This window comes from Crocodylus siamensis, chromosome 4 (genome assembly GCF_052110815.1).
Source record: "Crocodylus siamensis isolate JL-2025a chromosome 4, ASM5211081v1, whole genome shotgun sequence".
In the NCBI taxonomy this organism is placed as follows: Eukaryota; Metazoa; Chordata; order Crocodylia; family Crocodylidae; genus Crocodylus; species Crocodylus siamensis.
Genome location: NC_143398.1, coordinates 54,651,330 through 54,679,254, shown reverse-complemented (window position 1 = coordinate 54,679,254; position 27,925 = coordinate 54,651,330). Strand labels below are relative to the sequence as shown.

General features: G+C 39.0%; 1 protein-coding gene across 30 annotated transcripts in view; it reads right to left on the bottom strand.

The window, feature by feature from the left end:
• Positions 1 to 4,019: 4,019 nt before the first annotated feature.
• The window catches only part of NRCAM (neuronal cell adhesion molecule), a 250,160-nt gene continuing 226,254 nt past the window's right edge, over positions 4,020 to 27,925 (bottom strand). For 28 of the 30 annotated variants that reach the window (XM_090042304.1, XM_090042305.1, XM_090042303.1 and 25 more), the window contains 3 exons: positions 24,276 to 24,407; positions 19,337 to 19,415; positions 4,020 to 6,334 (listed from right to left, as the gene is read on the bottom strand). In XM_090042304.1, the coding sequence (XP_089898430.1) occupies positions 6,097 to 6,334; positions 19,337 to 19,415; positions 24,276 to 24,407 (449 nt within the window). In that variant the 3' untranslated portion in view covers positions 4,020 to 6,096. Of the gene's footprint in view, positions 6,335 to 10,389; positions 10,452 to 15,262; positions 17,124 to 19,336; positions 19,416 to 24,275; positions 24,408 to 27,925 lie in introns of those variants that run through there. The other 2 variants (XR_016441757.1, XM_090042332.1) reach the window with 2 other exon arrangements.

The window sequence follows — 27,925 nt, the reverse complement described above, 5'->3', positions numbered from 1 at the left end:
TGGGGCAGGTTCCTCCCCGAGGTGAGGTAAAGCAGGGATGGAGGCTGGGGCAGGGGGCTGGTGCAGGCTCCGCTGGCTCCAGAGAAATTCCCCACTCCCTGGCCCTGACACAGGGGAGTGGAGCACTTCCCTGGAGCCAGGGAGCCAGCGCCAGGCTCCAGCTCGCTCCAGTCCCTGGCTCCTGGGCCCCAGCCTCAGCCTCTAGCCACCAGCTTCAACCCCTGGCCCCTGGCTCCTGGACCCCAGCCCCCGGCTCCAGCCCCCATCAGTAAGTGTCCCATGCTGGACCAAGGAGGCGCCCTCACGGACCACGGTGGCGCACTCATGGACCGCTGCTCCTTAGACAGAACTTTGCTCTCAGCCACAGGAGCACCTCAGCTGCTGCTGTCTCCCAGTCCTAGGGGTGCATTAAGCCCCTGGAGCTGGGAGAGTGCAGTTTCCATGGTCTCCCAGCCTTCGGAGTGCATGAAACCTCTGGGGCAGGGAGATTGCAGCTGCTGCATCTTAGCAACCTTAGGCTGGGAGACTGCAGCAGCTGCGCTCTCCCAGCCTTGTGGGGTGTGTCACCCCCCCACCAGGGCTGGGAGATCAGAGCCATACCCTGAGGTTGTGGGGACCCAGCATCTGCAGCTGCAGGACTCTGGGTCCTGGTAGTTGTGGAGTGTTGCAGGGACCCAGAGTCAACAGCTGCTGGGTCTGAGAGTCTCCTCAGTTGTGGCACTCCCAGTCCTGGCCAGACCTAATGCACCCCTGGTGCTGGGAGCCCTCTCAGCTGATAGGATTCCCAGCCATAGAGGAGATCTTGTTGCATGTGCATATTAAAGCTTGAGAGCAACCAGCAATAAAAGTTAGTGCATATTTTTGAGGTCTAACTCTATAGCTGGTTGGAGCTTTTTTATGGCGATATTTCTTACCCACAAAAAGCACTAGCCCTCTGCTGAGAAGTTCTAGTGCCCTTAGCAAAAGGGCTGTTCTCAGGTCTCACTGAGGGAGGGATTTTACTAAGACTTTCATAAATGGATCTATACAATTTTGGTTTTCTATTCGGTCAGTTGGTATCTCTGGAGGAGCAAACATTAGAAGGATCTTCTTGTCCTCATTCCCCATGCCTGTCTTGTACTCTTCCTACCAGGGTAAGTTTCTTTTATAATCAACTTGAAGGATGCCTAACTTGAATGTCCTAATTTCCCACTATCTTTGGTGTTTCTCTGCCTCACCCCAAGGCATTTTCCCTTTCAGTTAATTCCTTTTGCCTTCACACCCTTTCATGTCTCCGCAGACCTTCACAGTGGTATTGGAAGCCACCGTGTTATCTATCACAGGATAAATCTAGATACATTGAATAACGCCATACAGGTTTCCTCAGTCTTAGCTGACATAGGTGATTACTCTTAGTTGTCTTTCCACACTTTTCTGTAGAATTTCTCAGCCTGAAGAGTTACTATGTCCCCTGCTCATATGCATTTTACACAGCTCTTCATTTCACCAGGCATATGAGACCCTCTCCCTTCCATGTACTTAGAAAGCTGTTTTCCTAAACCAAGTTTTTGTCTATGTTGATTTAGTACCTTAGGCTTTGTTTCTAGTGTTCCTTCAGATCTTTAAAGGAAAACTCAGATAGCCCTTAGTCCCTTCATCTTTCTCCTAAGCATCCCAAGTCTCCCCAGACTTCAACAAGTCTCTCTTTCCAATTATCTGAGATTACTTTTCAGGGGGCTACTGGATTCCAGCTAACCCGAGTCTTAAAATCTAATTCATAGACTATTAACTCTTCTCTCTCAAATACTGTTGGTTCTTTACCATAAAGATATCCTAATTCAATCTTGCTGTCAACAGGAATAGATGCAGGAGAACAAAAGAAAAATACTCTTGGTAGAGTTACTTGGAGTAGCATCAACTTTTTCCCCTGGAAGACCTCTTTCCAGGGATAAGCATCAGATTCAGAATTCCTCATTAGATTGCCCCCCAAATTGGGCAGCATCGTTAGACTGGCTGTTCTTCCCCAGGGCAGGCCCCACTTTAAAGCCCAAAGCTTTGTGTATCTGGATGTGATTGTGCAACCTTGGAGCTGGTTTCACTCCTCTTAGTCTATGCTCAACATAGGAAATAAGGTCATGGAGGCAAAAGCAGAGATTGTACAATCCACCCCAGGTCTGCTTGGATGTACTAGCTTTCTGAGAAGTCTATCAGTAGGTCATCTTTGGAAACTCCACTGTCTCCCAGACCTCTTCTCTCGACCTGAACAAATTAGTCGGGGAAACAGCACTGGCTGAGTGGAAATAGCTTTGAAAAGAGAGGTTGGTTATCCCTGGAGATCATCATGAGCGGTGAGAAGCTATCCACTATTATGTCTCAGTCTTTGATTTGGAAACTGTATGAAGAGGAATACAGACCCCCTTTCATCCTCCCTCAGTTTCTGAGAGAATACGTCAGGGCCCAAGTCTATGCTTGAGTCCCATTTTGTTTTTATTTTAGTCGTAAGGTAAGACATTTTCATCTTTGTCACCACAGACCATGATGCCACCTAACACTTATTTCTTTAGTGTTAAAATGCTTTGCCTGGAAGCTAGAGAGCACTGGATTTCTATAAAGTTGGTTGACCAATTGAATAGAATCAGAACTGGAAGGGACTTGTACCAACATCAAGTCTGGTCCCCTGCCACGGCGTAGTATTGAGCTCAGATGAGCTCGGCAAGGTGCCTGTCCAGCCTCACCCTGAACACCTCAAAGAAAGGTGACTGCACCACCTCTACTGGGAGTGGAGAGTGGTGCAAGTAGCGCAAAGATCTTGTGTTACTTTGCTACTTGTACCTATCTTGAGTATTTCTTCCCAAGATGGAAGGTGGAAGAGGCAACTACAACATCAGGAATTGTTTCAAAGTAATTTGCCCTCATTTCCTATGAACTTATTAAAGCAAGAAAGAAATTAAAACACTAAAACAAAAGAAAGGCTAACAATCTTAAGGAAAGAAAAAAACCCATGGTAGCAGCTTTCTTTATACAAGCAACTACATTTCTGGGAGTATCAAAAAAAGAACATAAACATGCTCCCTAAGAAGTGGTCATCTCATACAGAAAACAATTGAGAGATTTAGAGGTTTTTCAAAAAATTACATTTAAATCAAAATAGGAACAGCTGCATTTCATGGCCATATTCTCCCTTACAAATATCCTGATTGCCAGTGAAAACAACAGATTCCCCCCTTTACAGAAACATAAGCATGAATATTTATTCATGAACTCTGTCTTGTAGGTGCCAGAACAATGATAATGCAGATATGCTGAAGTCTGACTTGGGGGACTGGTAAAATGGTTTATCGCTCAATAGCAGAATAATTCTTTCAAATTGCCCTGAACAAACATCCAATTAAGGGTGGGTATTTCCTGTGGCAGTTGTATCTTATGAAATCCCCAGATGGATCTCCTTTCTCTATAAGAATTGAATTTGTACTAGGCAGTCACCTGTCTAACCTCTTTCCATCTAAATTCAAACTAGATAAGACATGATAGTTGTATTTCATGGATTTTGTCCAGTATTCTACTCAAAACTGATTGGCTTTCAGTAGTCAACCAGACTTGTTGAGTGTTTGACACTTCTAGAAATGCAGGTAATTTCTTTAGGAATCTAATTATGGGTGAAGAAGCCTCCCTTCAGGTTCTTAATTTGGAAAATACCATCCCATGTAGTTAGGAATTGTGCTTCTTTTTGGTGGGGGGAGGATGCAGGAAAGTGATAGAAAGTTGGATGATCTTACCTTTTGTACCACGTCCTCAGTTTTGACTAAATAATGTATCCATAGAGAGAAAACAGTAAAAAAAAAACTGATTACAGTAAGATTGGATCAGTTCTCAATTCACATGTTTTAGTTATATAAAGAACAATTTGACAATGCTCTAGTTTGCCATTCATTCTGACATGAAGATGCCCAGTCTTTCAGTTTGAACATTCTTAATTGTGTGGCAATTCAGGTTAAATTTAACTACTATTGTAAACAGAACAAACATCAATGAAATTTTAAAACCACATTTATTTTTAATACAAAATATGTTGCACTATTACAGAAGTAAGCCTGTGTGTGTACCCTCACATGCACAGATAATTCAGCATCTACAATTGAAGAGTAAAATTATATTTCTCTGTTACCAATGCCAATTGGCAAACATTATTACAAAACTTTTCTCTTTGTGCTTTATAAAGAGTGTTGTAGAGCTCTTTTTGTTTTGTTGTTTGTGTTTGTATTAGGAAAATGGACCTGTGGAACGTTTAGTGGTGCTTGTATGGCCAACTTCCATTTGTGATTATCTCAATTGTGCTTTACCTACAGTACATACATAAAAGCTGCAAGGTGTACTATGGTTTAATGTAATGCACTGGCACAAGCTCTGAAAGTATTATCTAGAAATCTGCAGTTAGTAAGTGGAACAGTTCACTATTTCATTTTCACAGCAAAAAATATATGTATTAAAGTAGATGCTTTAAAATACCATGCACTCCATTGGCTACAGTACTTCTTACACAGTACAACATAAGCTTTTTTTTGTTTGTTTTATTTGTTTGTAACACCTAGAAGCATATAGCATCTACACTTTAAGTGTATTTACAAATTCAACAAAATATCTACATATAAAAAGCTTACTTAAAATTAAACTTGATGCAAGTTATGAAAAACCAATTTATTGGCAAATGAAACTGAGCATTCCTTCAACCATAGGTTGTTATAAAATTTCATATTTGGAGGTAAATCATTTGATTGATATAGCGTGAGAGAGAATATTTTTGTAACTGATAGCTGTAATCCTTTACCACTAAACCTTGTTAGCACTTGTCAGATTCCTTGATTCTGTAGTTCTGAGTGGTAATCCATACATTGCTTCACATTGTAGATAATTTCCAAACTGTTACACTGGTCAAGCAGTGAGTTGGAGAGGAATGTGCTGTTCCTGGCATGGTACTTTTTAACAATTTATAAGAAAGTTGCATGGATTGCTGCATTAGTAAAGCATCTGAATTCAGCATTTCTGTATAAACTGTGTAAGGCCATGAAAGCATGTTGTGTTCTAAGTGTCTACAAAGCTGTTATTTCATCTTCAAAGAAAAAACAATAAGATCATACTGTGATGCGTGTCATAAGAAAAAAATAAACCTTCCATTTTCAGCACAACAGTTTCATAAATCTCTGCTTTTTACCAAGTTACTTTGTTTGGCAATGATAGTTCACTAATCACAGTTTACTGCACCAACTTCTTTAGTAGTACAGTGCATTATGGAATGCATATTGTATAAAGGCACTGAATGTATTTTGCCCTGTGTTTCTGGAATATTTTCTCTCATTTTAAAGTTTCACTTCAGTGACTGTACAAATTCCAAAATGCATTGCAATGCATAATGTTTTATGCCCTAAAATCAATCCAACATATATATGATGTAAAAATAGAACACTGTACTGCTGTAATACTTGATAGATTAAAAGCTATGAAGTAATAGGAGCAAAGAGCAGATAACAGGGTCTCATTAAGCATCGGCAAATGCAAGTGTCATACTTAAATCATTTAGCAATTATATACTGTACATACTGTTCCTAACTGTCTTGAAAAAGACATATGATATCTAGACATTAAGTCACCAATTTCACAACAATGTCCACAAAGACATTGAAGTTCTATATAATACTACTATAACACTCTGACAATGAAAACGGAATTTCTATGCAGGGATTCAGCTGAGGACTGCGTAACAAAGTATCAAACCATGTTTTGATAGCATACACAGGTTTATCTGTGAAACGGGTGGCATTTTTTTCATGCATCATACTGTAATTTGAATAGGAAAGAACATTCTGTTGATGTTATATTACTTTTTGTGTGTGTCAATTCCTCTAAAAAAGTAAAAATACGGTCTGAATAAAGTTTGAGTTTTGCACTTTGAGTCATACTAGCATATTGTTATACTGGACAACTGTATTGACCTACACGTTCTCATAGCATAAACATCTTGTAGTGAGGAGCTTTGTTACCTTCATGTTCATTTATGAGGAGGACGTATGAGTGCTTTAAATGTAATGGAAGATATTGTAGTAAGGGAATTGAGTTCTTTGATTAAACAAAAGAATTCATGGCATTGACAGGAGAAGGAGCCTCAGAACTTTCATTTCCTTCTGCAGGTTCTTTCTCTTTTTTACCACTGTATTGTCCAATAAATGAGCCATCTTCATTGAACTGACCATTTACACCTTCTCCATAGTCAACTAAACTATCATCACTGTCTTCCTTTTTCACAGTCCTGTCTGAAGGTGTCCGGCTTCCCTTTTTCAGAGGCTTATGGTCCTCTGCATCACTGAAAATAAAAGGGAAATGAAAATAATTAATAGACACACATTTTATAAAAGAAAAACAAGCCATGCATGCAGATTTTTCAAAAACATATATGCAGCCCTACAATCCCCTTAGGAAATCCAGTCAAATTGTAGGTGCAAATTAATATGATGCAGCTGGCATGACTATATGGTGCAGTAATGGTTTAAACAGAGGGTGTCTTCAGTAGAGGGACTGTTTTTTCCATCGTGCATGGCTTTTCATGATATGCCTTGTGCTCCTAATTTGGACACAATTTAGAGAGAAGTGCAAGCATTAAAAAGGGGGATTGTAAAGTTATAAATAAAAACAAGTTCTTTGTTCTTCAAAAAGAAGCTTATGGTGTGCTGTGAAGTTAGTCTGTTAAACTTCTTAATTCTTTATTCCTTGAATATGAATGAAGCATGAATTTAGTTAAATGAAACAGACTGATCTTTTCACTAGTAAAAAAGAAAAAAAAATGCGTAAGTGCTGCATTTCGAATCATTTGTTATATTGTGCAGGCCAGACTTGCAATTTTCAGCCTTACCTTTCAAGAGACCTATATATTCCATTAAAAGGGTGCAGAAGAAACAAATGAAAATAGCCTAAGAAGAAAAGCAGAGTCCATATCCTGATAGTGAACAGTATTTTTAAATACGAGCTTAAGCTTAAAATTGCTAAAACATTCAATATACTCAGTTAAAGAAATGGCTCACCTTAATCTGCTAACACTGGGAAGTTAAGAGCATGCTAGAGAGCTGAGAAATACTTTGCTCATATCATCTAGTATGTGCATGAATACATACAAATTTGCTTTCACAGATTACTGGGTTGGCCTCCCTATTCCACCCTTGACTTTGTAACATAGTGAGGTCTACACTTAGTGCAATAGATTTTTCTATGATGTGTTTACATTTGACTTTCTCCTAACTTGACTGGGGGTGACCTTGAAGCAGACCTCAGTAGGATTTCAGTCTGTGGTTTCCCACTCATTAACTACAGATGTTGACTGTACATTTAGATGCCAGTATCTGATGTATACGTATAGGAGAAATACTTGAACCTATATTCATATACAGTACAGAAAAAAGGTCAGCAAATGTGTTGATTTTTACTTAAGGACTCCAGAGTTATGGGAAAAAAACAAGGAAACTGATGTAGAATATTAGGAAAAAAAACAACTAACACTGTACCGCATTATCATAGACTGGTTTGCTAAAACTGGATATATAGTCAGCTGCACACTTTCTGCTAGCAAATGCTTTACTGCAGCAGTCCCCAACTTTCACTGGCCCGTGGGCTATGATACTGAACAAGTAACATGGAATGCATTATACTTTGCTTTCCCATCAATCTTAGTTTGCACATTTTTAAATTTCCCATGTCTATAAACAAAGCTTGAGCCACAGCTTCAGCTGTTTCCAGTGTCTGTCCTCTACTCTTGTTTTAAGAAATATTTTTGTATAACTATAATAGCCAAGAATGTGCTATACAGCATGCGCAAGAGTAGTTACATTGATTCTGCATTGTTGATTAAATCCTAATGAAAAAAGTTTTACCATCAATAGAAATTCATTAAATAGTTTTTCTATTAAACAGGTACTTTTTATATTATCACCTCCTGAGTTCTGTAACATCCCAAATGGTTAGATTGTAAGAAAATCTCTTATTCTAATACATGATCTTTGTTATCATGGTTACATCCATTGTTATATGCATACACAGAATGAGAAAAGAGGTGCAAAACTATATCCTACTTATTTGGTGGTTACCCAGATGTTCACATCACAAGTTTCATCTTGTTGGCTTTGATTGTGACATAACAGGTTAACAGTTACATGAGTTCTATTCCAAAATGTGAAGAGTTGGCCTACTCACATAATCAGAATTGTAATTGAAGTACACAGATGCCTAATGTTAGAGACACTACCAACATCCTGAGTTGTTTCTTGTCTCTCTGTGAAGAGGTGTGTTTATGGAGGGGGAATTTTATTTATCAGGATGAGAAAGAAATGGTACATTTAACTTTATTAAAACTTGCGTGTCCTTATCAACTAACGATAAGTAGCTATGTTCATTGTTTTCACATCATTATAAATGTACAAGGTGAAGACAGTTAAGAGAAAATGCATTACTTCTGAGTAATACCGTGGGCAGTATTATGCAACATGACTGCAAAATTTTCTAAATGCCAGGCATATATAGAAATGCAAGTTACAAATCCAAAGTCAGGCAAATCCAACCTCATATCTCCAGGTAATGTTTTAATTTTAAAGAAATAATGCTATAACTCCTTGCAAAGACATGTGACAAGGAAAATAGAAATAGTTTGAAATGTCGTAAGCTGCAAGTGATCTATAAGAGCTGAGTCAAAGGAACACGTCACAGAAGTATAGTCACATAAGTAATCTATGTCTATGCTGCACCTGAACTAGTATCAAGCAGGTCAAGGAATTTCTAAATTTATGTTCCATAAATTCAAAATGCGAACCTGCAAATTTTTGGTTGCACATTTAGCATTTCATGTTCAAGAACAAAGGGAGATCATGAAGAATGACGTTTGCTTCAGAAACGTATAACCAGTCTGTTTCCTTACGTTCAGTTACATTCATATATAGAGTATAATAAAACAGAATTTCATTTAAGCTTTTGACATGATGCGATACAAAAAACACATTTACAATTACAAAGTACCAGGGTTAAAAAAAAATAAAAATCAATGGTACACATTATAACACTACAGATATTTCAGAAATACTTATAAAATCAGGGTACTCGATCAGAAAATGCTATATGCTTTTCTGAAGTTCTCAATGACGTATACATACTTGGTCATTTGTTTTTCTTGTTATTGAGTCATCACAGTAAAGGATACTTTGCACAAATTTATGCCTGGGTATTTAGTACCGTGTCTGACAGTAAGAAACAATAAGATATGGTGAATAATTTCCTTAGGAATATTGTCTTATTAAAGTATTGTCCCAGAAGGTATACCTGTCAAGTTGTACAACTATGGGTGTCTGAAACTTAGGCACCTTACTGAGTAGTCCCCACTAATTTCAGGCACTTGGCTTAAACATATAATTATATCTTAACTTATAAAAAGAATGACAAGTAATACTGAATCCCTCAATTATTGGACAGTCACCTATAGTTTCTTTATTGGGTCCTGATTTTTGGAACATGCTGAATATGTGCTGTAACTTTCAGCACCCAGTTTTGAAAATCTTGGTTAACATTTATATCATTGCGTCAGCTGCAATATTTTCAATATTTCATGTAATAAATGCTTTAAAATGCTGTCAAATTGTACCTGGGTTATGTTTTACACAGTGAAACACTGAAGATAACATTAAATACACCAAGATAGAGGACCCTCTCCAACCTAATAATGGTGAAATAATGACAATTTTCTTTTCAAGAAAAGAGAACAGAAATCATTTGAAAGTTTTGCCCTATATAGAGTAAGATTATTTTAATTCTTACCCTGAAACAGTAAACTCCTACCAAGAATATCACCCAGTCTACAGATCCAAATATTTTGTGAGCTATGTTACTGGGAGCTTAAATATTTCTCAGGGACTTAATTATATTTTTGCCTTATATTTATACATTGTGGGATGACAAGTGATAATGAGTAATACTGGTGGGATCTCAGAATTTTACACTGTCCAGTCCAGAATGAAGCAAAGGAAATATTAAGGGAACTATCTAATATTTCAAATCCCACTAGAGCACTTTTTAATTAAGATTCCATGATCGCAAAATATTTGGATTTAAATGAAGAAATTCTGTATGTATTATTCAAAATGTAACTATATAAACAGCAGTTCATTACTCTGGAACATGCAGTAAATAAGATCTATTTTATTACTGTATTAGGAATATCTGCATGTCATACAATTACTGATCTCATTCCAATTCAAAGAAGGATTTTACTTATAATTTAGAAAAAGGAACATATATTTATATTATTGTACCCATATTATCTTTTGTTTTTATTTTTATTTTTTAACAAAAAGGTATTTATTATCTAAATAACGAAAGAATACTTACACAGTTGGTTGCATTGTGTCTGTGATTTTTCTATATGCTAGTAAGGATGCAGATTCTACTGTCTGTATAATTAAAAAACAAACAAACACAACTGCAGATTGACACAAGAGTGTACCTGCATGGAGGTGGACGCTGGCGTGAGTGCACAGTTACAGCATATGCAAAAATCAAATCTGGACAGGGGGATTCCCTCCCTTTTTGCACCATAAAAGTACAGAAAGTTCTCCCAATGGTCTGACAGTGATAAAAGAAGTTGGATTACCCAGGGTACTTTTCCACTCCTCATTTGGGAAGGGAAAGCATAAACAATGTATTTTTTGTAATCAACCTGAATTATGACGATGAATTCGTGCTTAGGTGAATAAATACAACATTTTGGAGGAAGGGAGAGAAAGTGAAAAATAAGAAAGAATTGAAGGAGGGAAAAGAGTGGGATGAAGGAGTAGATGGAGAATGAGGACACAGATATCTTGTGCAGTACTTCTGTATCCCTGGGGGTGCAAAACAGAGAAAGGACCCTGGTGCTCTGGAAAATGAATGAGTTTTCAATGTGTTGCCAAGAAGCATATTGTGGAAAACAGTGGAATTGCTTTATTATAAATGCTGAAGCCCAACAAGCTGTAGAATATTGGCTTTAGATTATTTAATAATTTACTGCAAAGAATACCATTAAAGACAGAAATTCTGACACAGTATCTATGAGGCTTGCTCATATTGATAAAGATGTATAACACTTTCAAAACACACCCACAACAGCTCAAGTCCTTGCTTCATTCAGTAGTTTTGTTCACTGACATATACTTACCTGGTGCAATATTTTGTTAAAAAATACTAGTTTATTGGAAAAAATACAGTTGAACTGTAAAACCAGTATTTTGAAATATTTTGCACATGTAGCATGTAGAATTAACATAAATAACATTGAGACAGTAACTACTAGGAACAAAGTTTCAGGTGTGAATATGGATGGATTTTGCACTGAGATGACGGTGCTATGCTGTTAAGTCTAAAACCAAATTTTAATTACTGGCTGTTTAGGGATGGCAGTTTCTCAAGAAAGCCTAATACTAATACTAATTAAATATCTTGCATGAAATGATATCGGTCATTAATACTGTTATTACAAAACATCAAAACCCTGTTCTTTGTCCTCTTGGTTTCAAGAAACAAATAGCAAACTTGCAGCTTTATGGTTGTGTGACAATGAACAACATAACTGCAGTCAATGTAAGAACAGTGGAAGAAAACTGAGTACGTATTTTGAATGCATAAAAAAGCTTCACATGTTCATCACAGCTAAAAAAACAAGGATTGTTTTACCTGCAAATCTCCTTGTCTCTGTCTATATGCCACTTATTCCTCTTCAGAGATGGGTACATGCAGCAACCAGTCAGAATGCAGAAGACATTTTTGTATTCTCTATTCAGCTCACTAGCCAATTAGTTCCCAGTAGGTTCTTCCATAGTTATGGCCATGCAAAATAACTCAAAATATTGTTAGTAACATCTAGCTGGTAACATGCAACTTCTTTTGCTAATATGATTACTGCTTGCAGTACCACTGATATGACTGGATGGGTAAGACAGCCCAGGCTATTGGATTTAGGACACAGAAAATGAAATTTGTACAGAACAAATTCCTTTTATTGTACACAACATCCAGGAATGACTGGATAATAACTGGCTATAAGTATCTTAGAAAAAAATTACTTGCAATTTTTCCTTCACAGCATTCTGCTCATGATCTCTTGTCAAGTTGGCTTGATGTTGAAAGAATAAGAAACTTTTCCCCACATATTTTAAGTGTATAAAACAATTCATAAGGTGGGGTAGATCTTAGAGATTTTACTATCTTTTAAATCAACTAAATAAAATTATAGATCTCAATGAAGTTCTGTCTTGGATTTTGTCCATATGGTTTTCTTGGCATTTCAACAATTCCAGAGCTTTTCCTTTAGTTCAGACAGGAGCAGGAAAAAATGGAAGATTAAATTTTTGTTCAAAATGAAAACAGGATGAAGCATTTGATACCAGGCAAGTAGACACTCTTAGTTTGATCTTGTGGCAAAAAAATCAGAGTAGTTTAAATGAGACACTTTCTAACTCGCTGACTCTTCCCGGTACTAGAAAAGTAAAAAGATGTCTAACAGAGAAATTGAATGCAGTGATTCTAAACAGAGGCGACACAGATGTTTGAGGGCCAAATTAAGACTCCTCAAAAGAAGCATGGATGTCAATGAGAACAAAACTGGGCCACTGCAAAAACTAATTCAGATATAAGATCTCACTGGAAATTACTTGATACTATCACCTAACCTGTCAAGGATCCTCTGGAAAAAAATGAAAATAAAAAAAATACATATCTTCTTATAATACAGAAGAATGGAGATTGTAAATTTTATATTGACTAATCTCCAGAGTAAAAGAAAATTGCAAATATTATCTAATAATTCCTATGCTTATGGACTGAACCATTTCCAGAAAGTCTCCAGTCATGAATTCTGGGAAGAATACACTTAATGGGTCAAGATGCTGAGGAAAAGGCAACAAAAAGATATTTCTCTGAAAAATAATGCTGACATGACTGGACTGGAATTATTAGTTTTACATTGTCTTATTTTGCCCGATATTCCTGAGGACCTTTTACAGAACTGGAATTTGGCGAAAATGCATGGAGAAATCTCTTGTTCCAAGGAACAGAAAGATTTGAAAAACTGTCTGAGGAATCTTGCAAATGTTATTTTGTCCTGAGTAACAAATAACTTCTCCCAACTGTGAATCAGCATGTCTGCAAATACACAAAATTCCTTTTGATTAATGGATATTCTACCTTGGAGAGAAGTTTGGCCCTTCTTGTCTAGTGAATATAGCAGAAAAATGTCAGTACTTTTGTACCAAGATGAGAGGCTCCTTGTATAGTTTCTGAATTTAGATTTGTCTAAGAGCCATTTATTTCAGGTATTTCCTGGTCAGCTGTACATATCTTGTTAAGATCTCTATCCATAGCTTAATGGTCTAGTCTTCTTCCAAGACTGGCCAATTAAAGTAAAATAGACTTTTTGGAGGAACGCATCAGTTTCCCTTTTACCGTGCCTAGGGACAGATATTCAAAAAGCCTGAGCCAGAATTGATTCAATCTTTGCAGGTTAGTCTAACCTGGCTAGGCTGAACCAGTCTGCAACTGTACAGACATCCCCTCTGGACTCAGAAAAATGCAGGCACATGCCTGCAGTGGCTCAGGCTAGAAGCTGGGGGGGTGCTAGAACAGCCCTCCCTTCCCTTCCATAATGCTAAGCTGAGGGGGAGGCCTGGCCAGGCCCCAGCAGTACTCTCTGATTAGGGAGGGAGGCCCCCCCCCCCACACACACACACACAACTCACTGCTCCTGACCAGTCCAGCAGGGAGTGGATAACAGAACACTGATCAGCCCATCAAGAAAACAAAAGCCTCTCTCATTAGTTCAAACTCTTCTTAAACAACTTTTCCCGCAGGAAGGAACAGAGGCACATTACCAGCTACCTGTTGATTAGCTCCAAAATAGCCCTAAGTAGACACTGTTCTCTCTGCCTGTGTCTTGTCTGCCTTACACAGACACCTCTCAGCATTAGCTAGCATACTCCATGCTGACTACAGTCCAGGCTGTAGGAAAGGGGAGGGGGCAAATCCCTGCTTGAGCAGCAAGTGCTGATGGGGAGATGGAGGTGCAAGGGGAAGCTGGGCAGACCCTGCTGTGCCTGCCATCTCTGCCAGAGATCCACTTAGGGAGCAGAGGGGCAGGGCTAGCCCTGCTGGCTGGAGCAGCTAGCCCTGTCCAGTGCTGCAAAGCACCTGTGATGCTGGGGGGACTCTGGTTTAAGTTAAGCCAGGAAGGGCTTTGGTACAGACATTGCATAAACCAGTTTGAGCCAAATCAGTTAAGTCTGATACTACATTCAACCAGGTTTATCTCAAACTGGTTTCAGCCATTTTTAAACTGGTTTATGTGCACTAATCATCTGTTCTGTTATGGATTTAAACCAGTTTCTGATCACTTAAACTGGTTTATGTAATGTCTGTCCCTAGCCTATGTGACAGTCAAGGTATGCTTGCATCTCTAGTCACTGTGTATCATTGCCTTCCTGATTTGGGCAAAGGGATATTTTGACAAACTACTAGGCTAAACCAGTTCATAAAGACTGTACAGAGTCTGTACCCTCAGATGGGGAAGTGACAACTGATTAGTACTTAAGTGAATCAAGTCTAAGACTACATCTGTGATATGTTCTAGGAAGTCTAGAATATGAATGTGACACCTAAACCTCTTAAAGCTGATGTCTGTGACTTAACTGAAACTATTAACTGATAAAAGAATTATTTGTACCTTGTTTGAGACTGCCTGTTCTCCAACTACAAGATTATACTTTCTTAAAATCACTTCCACCATGACCTTGGAGAACAATGCAAGAGAATCTGAAACAGTGGAAGTGGATGATACTGAAAATGCTGTTGAATGAAAATGTAAGTACTGAGATACAAGTATAATGTGCATAAATAAGGATCCTATGAATCTACTGTGTATACTACCTGATGACAGTTAGGGACGATTCAACATTATTTTTTTTCTTTTTTACAAACCAACTGGACCATCTGAAATTCAGAATTAATTCTGGGGAGTAGTCACTTAGATTCCTTTCTTCACTAAGGCTTAATATCACAGCCTTAATTCATAAAAACTAAGACAGAGTTGATGATGTTTTCTGCTTTTTCCTCTGGAGAAGAAATTCAGTAAGAACAAAAGATTTTTCTACAGATTCTGGCCTCAAACCTATTCAGACTATTAAATGATATATGCAGCCATTAGTATCAGAGTCCATTTGATGAGCATTTAAAAGAATTCCATCCATGCTGGTTCCTGAAAGACTGAGAAACAGCATTATATAGTCAGAAAATCCCTCCTGGTGGATCTGTTGTTTCTTTGAAAACGTGACTCCCTTATGTAGTTCGCAGGAAAGGATCGAGAGCCCCAATAAATTCCTTTTCCCCCTTTATATTTTGGAGGACAGCGGCAGGTGGTCTGGCATTTGTGAGAATAGGAAAATGAAGAGCTTGCACAGGATCTTTTCTTTTTCTGACAATGCAGAAAATGCTTTTGCTCCGAGCAACTCTTAAGAGCCTGGACTAAGGGATCACCAAATAACATGCCTCCTTTGTATGGCAAAGACAACAGTTGGCACATTAGTTCTAATTCCGAGGACCAGGGGCGTAGCCAGATGGCCCTCCTGGCTACTGTGAGGCACGCCATATTTTTAACTGTAAGGCTGAGAGAATCCTCAGCTGCATCATGGATGAAACTAGCAGCAATTCTACAGAGACTGTGTGTTCTCTGCTGGGCTCTGGATTTGCTCCTGGACAGTTCTTTTTCCAGCCAGATTAGTAAGGCTCTGGAAGCATGGATAGAATAGATAGACACTCCAAGTTGGGCTGCAGCTAACTTGAAAGATTTCTTAATTGCTGACTCAACCTTTTTATCAATAGGATCCTTAGGGCTGGTAGCCCAGTGAGCAGGTAGAGAGGATTTGGCATCACCAATGATCACTGCAGTGTCTATTTTGGGTAAAGTCCCCCATAAGGAAGCTTTATCCACTGGAAGAGGGTAGAGTTTATGCAGAATTGTTGGGGCCTCATGTATTGACTCAGGATTATTCCAAGTTCTACAGACCAGCTTCTCCACTGTTGCGTGGATGGGAAGGGCCCTGTCCTCTTCAGAGAGGATAGGTGGTTCTTCTGAATGCTGTTCAGATTTGGGGGGGGTTAGCCTCAGCACTTTCTTAATTTGCTTAAATAAATCATTCTGATTTGCCATGTTAAATTTACATGTGGGCTCTGAGTCCTCCTGTTCCTCCACAGAGGATTCAGGGAAGACTCCCTCATCCTCAGTGGGTGATTCATCTTCAAACGCCCAGTCAACCTTAGACTTCTCCAGATCAGAAACCGCTAGCTCGTTTGAACTGTCCACACCTTCACACATTAAGATTCGAGATTGGTCCTCAGATGTTTCAGGAAGAACCAGGGCAACTGCTGTGTGTGTGGCTTTGGAATTCTTTACTGGAAAAGGTCCAGCCTGAGCAGAAGAGGTCATTCTGTGCCTGGCCACAGTCAGGGCATCCTTTAAAATGGTCGTAATCTCAGGCAGTATTACAGCTCTCATTAGCGAATTTTTGTCAGATTCAGAGAAATGTGAAGGTCTTACCTTCCTGTGATGGGAACATTGGTTATCTTCTGTGTCTGAGCTGTGGTCTGGAGTTTGGCTAAACCATCGCTGGACTGAGGAAGGTTGTCCTGCTAGGGACCCCTGATCTTGGGCCTGGTTGGACTGTTGTTGGAAGGGAGAATGCTGTCCTGCCTGAGTATCTGAGCCCTCTTCTGACTCCATTATCTGTTGCTGAGAAGCATGATGTCTAGAGTCATCCCTGGATTTCCATTTGTCTGATTTCTTTCTCTCGCAGGAGAGGGAAGTGTACATGGAACTAACCCTTGAGAGTTCTGAAGACTGCCTAGCCCTTCTCCTGGAGAAGGAGGCCTCTGATCTGGTCCTGGAGGAATGATCTCCTGACCTTCTGGACAAGTTGGATCGCTCAGATTTCACAGACGCTGCTTTGGCAAAGCCAGGGTCTGCTTCAGAAGATTTGACGGTACAGCTATCATTTCTTTTCCTTTCTTTGTCCTTTTTCTTTATTGTCCACGTAGACATGGACCTGAAGTGATGAAAAAAGTTCAAAACACTCGAAATTCTTAGAATTTTTTTTAAGGAAAAACCTACACCATTTTTCCTCAAAGAAGCACTGTATCACCAACAGTGCTGTGTGAGGTGGCCTGAAACTGGGAACTGATTGGCTGCAGTGATGCTGAGCTGCAAGAGGGTGCCATAACATCTTCTGCAATCTGACTGGTTGCTGTAGCTGCCCTGTCTCTAAAGAAAAAGAGGAAAGCCCATCATAGGCTAACGGCACATAAATACATTTTAGGAAGGAGTTTTCGGCATGGTAAATTAACTGCACAACTCCCTGTGAACAGCTCTGGATGTTCTCCACATAATTCTGTATAATCATCACACAAAGGGTTGACAATATATGCATTATGAACAACTTAATAACAAAGCACTTGATGGTTCTGTAATTTAATGCATAAGCCATTTAAATATGGAGACGTACATTTCAGTTCAAGTCACACAGATTGAGTGGTCTTTTCTCAGATTTAACCACTGTCCAAATCACGTATCTTGGCACAGTTCTGCATGAATGTCAGTTTTTGCTATAAAATAGAGGTCCAAGCATACAAAGCAGAGGTGCATATCAGAATTTAGGCACAGTAGCTGGGCTATCTAGGGAAGTGGTACACTACTCTGTTTTCATTGTACCTGTTTCCAGCCAATGCCTTCAGTCTCTCACTTTTATAAGCGGAGTTCAACTAAATTAAATATGTGCATTTAAAATTAAAAACAAACACATTTTAAAAAGTTTTTTTGTGCTGAACTGATGAATAAGAGATTGGAAACTGGTAAAATCCACAGAAATAAACAAATTGCTCTTTGGCATGCAGAACTGTAAAAAATAGCTCGTTTCAGATAGATAAAATGTATGTTCCATTTATGCAAAAAGAGCCCAGCAATACAGTGAACACTATTCAAACAAACAGATTTTCATGCACTAGAACAGGTTACGTACAGAAAATAAAATGCTTTTAAGCAGCAATTAACATGGGAATAGAATATAATGAGCATATTACCACACACACACACACAAGCTAAAACAAATCTATTTTAATATGAAATCAAAATACACTTTACAAAATTCTGCTACACCACTCTTAATTATTCTAAATGGACTTGTCTAACAAATGTTTTTTGTGTTGCAAGAAGATTCAGCTAAATAATTTTACAATAAAGAAGTAGCTTTAGGAGACACTAAAAAAAAATAGAGCTTGTGCTTTGATGCAGCCCACTGTCTTATGCACTGAACTTCCTAAAGGAGCGTTTTTAATTTCATTATATTCCTTCACGACTTTCTTTTAACTACAGGTACTCCTCACTTAACATCACCCCAGTTAACATTGTTTTGTTATTATGTCACTGATCTATTAGAGAACATATTCATTTAAAGTTGCGCAATGTTCGGTTATAACGTTGTTTAGCTGCTGCCTGAAAGCAGGTAACTACTGTGACATAATTGGATTCGCTTAACAGCGTTTCGCTTAAAGTTACAGTTTTCAAGAATGTAACTATGATGTTAAGGGAGCAGTAGCGTATTAATGCACTGGATTTTGGTACGGGCAGCCATTTGTTTTGAGAACCTGCTTTCCAGTGAATAAAACAAGATAGTATTTGTTTTGTTTATCTGAGAAGCACATTTCCAATTCTAACAGAGGGCACCTTATAATAAGCTTTGGGTTCACAGAAGTGAATGCATTTCTGACTTAGTCTAGAAGGTATATCTCTACCCTGCCTTCCATCTGACTTCAGGCTAACACAGCTATCTCCTGCCCTTGTTTCCGAGTCAGTATTTCTCTGTGTGTTACACAGGTCTTGAAGGATTAATAGATATGGCAAAAATGCTATCATTTTTCATGTATCTGATGTTTGAGAAAATGAAAGCTGGCCCTGAGACTAAAATCTGTATGTAATATCCTTAGCCCTAGGAGATCAGAATTTGAATCTGGATTCAAATTTTACGTCTCTGGAATATATGCTAACAATGCTGAAATCCTTCAGTTCATGTTCCATGGTATTTAAAATTTCTTCTAACAGTTGAATTAGAGCTGCCCCTAATTCTGTAAAACATTAACTACAAAGACATTTTCCCCATGACAGAGTAGTGATTTCAAATTCATAAAATGAGTTCCATATTAAAAAATTATATAATACTCCTAAATAAGAAGGGACAAGTAGGAAAAGTATGTATCAGTTGCTCACCTGTATTCACCAAATGTTCCATCATCTTCCTTCATAGGCTGAATTTCTGGATCAGCATGTGCATCTTCTTTTTCCTTCACTAAAATATTTGAAATTGGAATTTTTGTCACCAAACATTAGGACTAAAATATTTCATGCCCTGATCCTGCAAACTAACCCAGATGGAACCAGGAGATTATCCACGCAGGGACACTGTTTGGCTAGTTTTCTTTAACAGAAATTACCATTGCTCAACCAAACAAATAAAAAACCAGGCTTCCAATGAAATTTAAAACTAAGAATAATGTTGGTCTCTGTGTTGTTTCTTTTCTAAAAATTGAAACAAAACCAATACAAGAAAAATCCTCCTAATGCCTCTTAAATGTAACTGTATTTTTTTCAAATATTTTTAATAAAAAAATTTTCTATTAATACTTCATCTTTATACACATGGGGCCATAACCTGAATTGTTCACATGTATATATATTCTATACATGTACCTAGTCTCATTGAATGATTTGCTGTATTAGGGTCTTTGACACAGAAACTTAGGAATCGTTAAAATATAACATATATTTACATAGTACATATTACTCCCAGAAGTTGGGGGTACAGCCAAGTTAGAACTGTATAATGAATCAAAATTGGGAAGAAAAATATTCTTATTTGTGTCTTTTTATTTCTGTTTAGATACATATTACTCTGTTTTCCTTGTCTACCAGCTATAATTTGCTATAATGTAATTTGCAGTTCTTTTATGTTAGCAATTTTCATACTCAATTTGTAAGGTTTTAGTTTCTAATTCATTGTTCAAGGCAATATGACTCATCTCTGATAGTATTTTCTAATGATACAATTATGATAACCTTGCCTACTTTTAGTCTTATTTTCTTAAACAGAGTGAAGCTTTACACTCACTTTCTAGAGCATCATTTCCAGTGTCGAATTGGACTAAGCTAATATTGAAGATATTACAGGCCAGTTGGGATTCCCCCCCTACCACACACACACATTAATGTCAAAATTAGTGAAACAAACTTTAAATAAATGAATTAAATTCAGAAACACATTAAATAATTTGAAGATGCGTCTCATTTTCCAGGTTTCTAGTCTACTAAATAGAATGAAAATCTCTAATGAGAACAAGGTTTCCCATTAAGCTTAACATTTCTGCTCTTTCTTTTGGCTAGGGGACTTTAAAAGAGAAAAAAGCAGCCTTTTGTCATTTCTAGTTTCTGCCAGAACCCAGAAATGATAAAATACTAGTACATACATTTAATTACTAAAGTAAAAGCTTGGCTTCAGTGGGCGTCCAGACGAACGTGTGCATGTGCTTTGCAGCACCTCAAAGGCTTTTGAGGTGCCACAAAATGCATAGGTGCTTGTGAATGGGTTCTCCATGCTGCAGCATGGAGGCAAAATTAGATACTGGTAACTCTCAGTATCTAAAAAAAATGGAGCAAAAAAAAAAAAAAAAAAAAGCAAAATGGTGTACTTGACTGCAATAAGCACCACCCAGAACTGGAGCCTGGCTGCTGGCCAGGCTCCACATGCTTGGGTTGCCATTTCTGCAACTCCAGGAGGCCCCCAAGACCGCAGGTAAGACTGCTCGGGCCAGCCCAGATGATGGCCCCAGCCTCCCTTACCCCACATGAGGCAATCTCCACATTCCTGCTAGTGGGGATGCACCTACTAAGGGTGACAGGAGTTTTTCTACAGACTTCAAAAGGGACTTAAGCCATGGACAGGTGCTAATTTCTATTTTTGCAAATTTATTGGTAGAAATCCTCCCTACTACTCCAGGCAGGACCAAGGAGTTCAGATGCCACTACTGTTCAGGTCTTGTCCAAACCAGTGTCCCCCTAATCATGGGAAAGATCTAGGGGGCAGGAGTTGGGAGGAGTTGAGTGTGGGAAAATGCCCATATGCCTTCTCTAGAATGGATTTCCCCTCACTGTAAAGGCACAGGCAAAATTGCTGCTCAACTCCTGATCACAGAGGAGTGTAGTGTACAGGTGCATATTCTGCAAGAGAAACTCTGAAGTAATTGGGATTACAGAGATGGTAGAGTTCACATTACTGGAGTATAGTTATGATGGGTATAGCTTGTTCCAGGGAGGATAGGCAGGGGAAAAAGGAAGAGCTGGTGCCCTGCATAAAAAAGCTGTGTATATGTGTTTTGAGGTGCAACGTGAAGTGGGAGGTAGGTTTGCTGAATGCCTCTGATAAAGGTCCAAGGAGAGAGCAGCATGAGGGATATCATGGTAGGCATTTGCTATAGGAGGAGTAGGTAGATGAGGCCTTTAAACAACTGATAGAATCTTTCAGATTTCAAGAGCAGGTTCTCATGGGGTGCTTTAATTATCAGGATATCTGCCGGGAGAGAAATACAGCAGTGCATAAGCAATCTAGCAAATTCCTGGAATGTGTTACGGATACTTTTCTAACACAGACGGTAAAGAAGCCAACTGGGGGGCAGGGAAGAGGGAGGGATGCTCTTCTACACTAACTGTTCATAAACAAGAAGGGATTGGTTGAGAATGTGAAGGTAGAAAGTAACTTGGGTGACAGTGACCACAAAAAGATAAAGGTCAAAATCCTAAGGAGGAAGGCAGGAGAGCTGCAGAATAAGGACACTGAATTTCAGAAAAACTGATTTTAACAAACTCAGGGAACTGGTAGGCAGGACCCCCTGGAAGGCAAGTGTGAGGGGAAAAGGAGTCCAGGAGAGCTGGCTGTACTTTAAGAAGGTCCTCATAAGGGTGCAGGAGCAGGCTCTCCTGTTGCAACAGAAGAATGGGAATTGGAAACAAAAAACCAACCTGGCTAGACAGAAATCTCTTCAATGAGGTGAAACTCAAAAAAGGAATCCTACAAAAAAATGGAAACTTGGTCATAGCACTAGAAAAGAATATAAGAGTATGACATGGGTAAGCAGGGATAAAATTAGGAAGGACAAAGCATGATTTGAATTAAAACTGGTAAGGGGTGTAAAAAGTAATATAAAGGGATTCTGCTGGTATGTCAAGAGTAAGAAGAAGGCCAAAGAAACCATAGTTCCCTTACAGACTATAGAAGACAACCTAGTTGTGGGTTGTGCAGAGAAGACTGAAATAGTTCATGTCTTTTTTTACTTAAGCCTTCACAGATAGAGGAAGTTACCAGATGACAAGCATGGTAGATAGCAAATATATGGCAGAAATCAACAGCCTAGAATGGCAGAACAGGTTGGGGGTTACTTGGAGAAGCTAGATGCTTTCTAGTGAGCAGGGTTGGATAGGATGACCCTAAATTACTGAAGGATTTAGCTGAGGTAATTTCAGAGCAACTGGTTCTTTAAGAACTCAGAGTTCAGGCAAGATCCTGGATGACTGGAAAAAAGTAAATCTAGTGCCCATTTTTAAGAAAGGGAAAAAGGAGGGTGCAAGAAATCACAGCTCAGACAGCCTGACCTGGGCACCTGGAAAGATCATGAGGCAGGTCCTCAAGGAATCTACTGTGAAGCACCTAGAGGAGAACAAGGTGATCAGGAAGAGCAAGCATGGATTCCCCAAGAGCAAGTCATGCCTGAACAACTTGATTTCATTCTCTATGGAGGGGGGAGACCAATGGATGTGATATACCTTGACTTTAGCAAGACTTTCAGCACCATCTCCCATAATATCCTCATTAACAAGCTTTTGAAATACAGAGCAGATGGAAGTAGTGTAAGGTGCACACAACTGGTAATACCACTGGTTCAATGAGCAGTCAGAGATGGCTCAAAGTGTAGCTGGGAGGGGGGATCAAGTAGGGTTCCTTAGGGACCTGTTCCTGGGTCTGGTATTGTTTAATGTCTCCATTAATATTTTGCACGATGGGATTGAGTGCACACTTATCAAATTTGTGTATGAAAACAAAGTTGGGTGGAATTGCTGAGCAGGATCCAGAATGACTTAAACAGACTGAAGATGTGGTCTGCAATCAGTCAAACAAAATTCAGCAAGTACAAGTGCAAATCCTGCGCTTGAGATTGAATAACTGCATGCACAACTACAGACTATGGAGTGACTACTTATAGTGCAGTTTTCTGGGGAGTACAGTGGACCATAAACTGAATATAAGCCAACAGTGTGCCCTTGCTGCAAAAATCAAGTTTATATTGAGTTGTTTGAACAAGTATGTATCTTACAAATCAAGATAATTGACTCTATTCAGCACTGATGAGGCCTTCTCTAGAGTACTGTCTCAAGGTTTGGGGCTCACACTTAAAAAATATGGACAGATTGGAGTGAGTCCAATAGTGTGACAAAAATTATTAGAGAACTGGGAAGCATGACTTACGACAAAAGGGCTGAAAGAGCTATGGTTATTCAGTCTGTCGGAGTGAAGACTGGGGGAGAGGGAGGAGGGCGGATTTTGATAAGTCTTCACATACCTAAAGGGTGATTACAGACAGGATGGAGATAGGTTTTTCTCTGGCTGTAGGGGAGAGGACAAAGAGCAATGAAGTCAAGCTGAAGCAGATGAAATTCAGGCTGAGGTTGGAGATTAAGAGAAATTGTAGAATCTCCATTCTTGGAAATTTTCAAAAGCAGCTTGGACAGATGGTTTAGTGAGATAGCTGGGATAGTTTAGTGAGATGCTCCTAACTTGAGCAAAGGGCCGGACTAGAAGACCTCGGGAGGTTCATTCCACCCCTACTTTCCTATGATATTCCAGAGGTCAAGATATTTCTTGTAAAAAGGCATATTTCCTTGTGACAAACTGAATGAACACTTGTATGCTGTCAATTTCTACTGGTAGAGCAGCAATTTTCCTAGTAGAAACATAGCGTCTGCATGTAACTTTAATTTTACCTTGCATACGGTTAACATTAAAATTAAACTACTAGTGATCTTCCAGAACTGAAATCTGGGTTTTAAGCATTACCAATTAAACAACTGGAATTATTTTAATTGACAATGAAGCATATCCTACCAGGGTATTTGCCGCCTTTGTTCCTCCTTATGAAGCAAACAATCAGCAAAATCAAGATAAGAAGAGCAACTGCACACATTAGACCGATAAACCATCCTTGAGTAGCAATGTCAACTTGCCGGCTCGCCATGGCTAGAGAATAAATTAAAAAAAAAATTAGATTCACTGCTGCATTTAATTGTATATTTTGTTGTTATTCACATTAATAACATATAATCATATATTTTATTAATGCAGTAACAGCGAATGTTAGTTAGCAATAATGACAGCCAGGGTAGTAATATTGCATGTCGATATTTTCAGCATTTAAAAGTGGTATGTTTCCAAGATCATATATTTAAAGCTTACTTTTGAATAACATTTGAAGTTACCGCACTGTGGTTAGTTGTGAAACATATGCATAGCTTACACATGTCCACTACCACCTTCCCAAGACCATCCATTACAATTTATACCAACATTTACATTGTACTCTAAAAAAAATTAAAGAGGAAATCCTCATTAGTTAATGTGAACCAGGTCGCATGAAACACAGGAACAATAAGGTTTTCAGGTCCTCAGATTCAATTTAAACTAGTCAGCATTGGAACCCCATATAAAGTTTTATTAGGCATTCTCTTCTTTTCCAGCCCAAACCTTAGCATATAATGTATTTTGACTGTGATGCTTTTGCATTTAACTTTCAAAAGACTGAATGGTTCATGACTGGATGAGCTCTTCCTTGGTTTTATCTCTGACTACCATATAAGCTAGAAGGTGATGTTCAGGACTCACAGAAAATAACAGAAAAGACATCAAGAAGTTTACTGAAGGGTAGTGGCAGGTCCAATTTCCTATTCGTCTAGGCTGGTGAGCTCAGTGAAGTTTATGACCTATTCTACCATGTGGACACTTAAGACTGATGTTACAACAAGCAACTCTTGAGGGCTTCCATTAAGGAATGAGCTCCCCACAAGGAGGAAAATCTACTGAGGGAAAGAGGAAGATGTGAATTAATCTGGTTTCAGCCTCTTGCTTCCTCCCATTCTCTACTTCCTGCTGTCCTGCTGGCAGGAGTAGGAGATGTTCATACAGAAGGTCCCCCCCACCTTGCTTAAATCTTAGGGAATTTTCAATTAGAATTAAATTCTTGCACCTCAATTATTCTTCTGCCTCATCTCATGAGATAATATAAAACGTTTACAATGAGGTGGATTACCCAGGATTTCTACTGAAATCAGTGGCACCTCAGAGGTGGTTTTAGTAGATTAGGGCCAGGTTATGTCTCAAAATCCCCACACAACTCTCCCTTCTTTCTGCTTCTGAGAGGTCCCAATGGCATAATTCTCTCTTCTCTTCTTCTGTGAAAGGGGCTTTATTGGTGTGGGTCCTTCAAAAGCAGGAGATGGGGAATACGCAACTATTCTTAGGAACCAGAGCCAAGGCATCATAGAAATTATCACTCTGCCACTCTCTCACTTCAAAATAAATCCTGAGACCAGGTGTGTAGTGGTAGCTGCTGGTGCAGCTCCACCGGATGTCTGACAGCAGGGGGCAGAAGGTGACACTGAAATTCCTGAGTCAATGTGCAGGCTCAGGCAGCACTGTGCTAAGATATACTAAGCCAGATCTTCTCAAAAGAGAACTCCTTACCCCAGGGTTGCTCACTATCTGCAAATTTATGGATGGACACCTCATAAAAAAGACACCCTAAAAACACCTGTCTATAAAAATCTGTAAAAATGTCTTGCCTTCCATAAAAACAGGGAGCCACCGCAGTTTTAACCTTCACCCCAAGAAAAAAGCTAGAGCTGCACTGAAAGAGACTGAGCAGAGCAGTGCCAGCTGCTGTTAGAGGGGGAGCAAGGTAACCTGGCATACATGGAGCTTTTGTCAGAGCTTTGCAGCTCAGTGGAGCCCGCTATACCTCTCCCCCTCTCTAACAAGGTCTATGCTCATCTCCTGTCTCCAGTAGCCTTGCATCAAAGAAGGGGACAGTGCAGCTAGGGCTGAGCTGCAGGCCAGGAAAGGGAGAGGCAATGGGGAAGGGTCTGTGCCAAGACACGGGTAGTGGGGACAGCAGGGGCCACACTGGGGCAGCATGATGCAGGGTGCAGTAGGGGGTGGCAGGGCATGGGGCGAGTAGGGGACCCCTGTGGCTGCAGTCACATGGGGTTGCCAACCCAAGAATTTTTACTTTTTACTGAAAGTAAAAACATGCTAGTGAACAACTTTCTCCATCAGTAAAAATGTGCAGACTATCAGTAAAAATAATTTCTTGGGTTAGCAGTCCAGCCCACCCTCAGCCATACTGCTTTCCATTCAGAAACTAGAGTGTACAGAGCTGGTGCACTGTGTTCTGGCACAGTGATGCTCTGCATACCTAAGGATCTTCATTGCTAACTCAAGAGTAACTATGAAGGCTGGATACATGCCCTGCTGCTCATTACATCTGGAAATACTGAGGTGATTTTGCATCTACAGTCTCTTCTGGTGCTTTTACTGGGCAAGAATGTGATTTGGTGTGTAGTTTGATTTGTGTTGTATGGCACTGAATTTTGTCATCCTCACAGGCTTTGGTAGGACTTCTGTATTCTGATTTTTTGGAAGCTGTTTAATGCCTTACAGGTTTCTAATACATATAAACATAGAACAAGCCCCATCTATTCTATTTTAAAGAGAAAGGTAAACTTTTGGTATCATAAGTCAACCAAAGCATTTTGGGGTTAAGATTAGAGTGACATTGTTTTTTGCAAACGTGCACATATAATGAGGTATTAACATTTTTAACGAATATTGTAGGAAGGTGCACAGACACACTGAACATTCCAATGTGAGAAGAAGAGAGTCTGAAACAAAACAATCATGCATAGACACATGCAAGAGAGATGACAGAGTAAAGATGAAAACTTACTTAGACAGCTTCTTGTATTCTTTGAAATACAGAATATCCGATAGGAAGGGGTTTCTAAAGCCCAGTATTACTTTAAAAATGGACACTATTTATTTTAGATATAGTATCTGCTTCTGGCAAAAATATTTATTCCTGGTGAACACAGAAGCTGCTAATACATGAAAGTCAGTGTAATCCACTATACTAGACATACTCAAAAGATAAAATCATATATTATATAAAGATGCTCTATAGGAATGCTTGCTAAAACAAATATTCATTTGATAGTAGAGACCTCATTATCTTGGGTTTTCCTTCCATGATAACAACATATTCTAAATGGGTGTTTTGGTTTTCTATCCCACTTCAGTATTCACCAACACTGGTCTGGAATTCAAAAACTGACACAGATTTCACAATGTGATATAGAACTCTTTTTGCAATGATTCTGTTCTACGAATGAAGCAATGAGGCAATTGAAAGCAAGGCTGTGAACCAAAGCTTTCCTTGGTCCATTGTCGCCACAATATTTTGAGCCTTGGAAGGCTAAACAAACAGAGTTAATGCACTTGACCTAATCAAGGGCACACAATAAGCATCTTAACTATTTGATCTATTGACGTTTTATTGTTAGGCCGGGTATTTTCTGGGAAAGTTTGACCATCTTGCTTTCAATGAGCTGCAGTATAATTTTCCTTCTCCATGTCCTATAGGCTATTGGCATTCTATACATAGTTGCATGCCTGTTTTCTGACATCACCAGCCTTCCCTAGCTTAA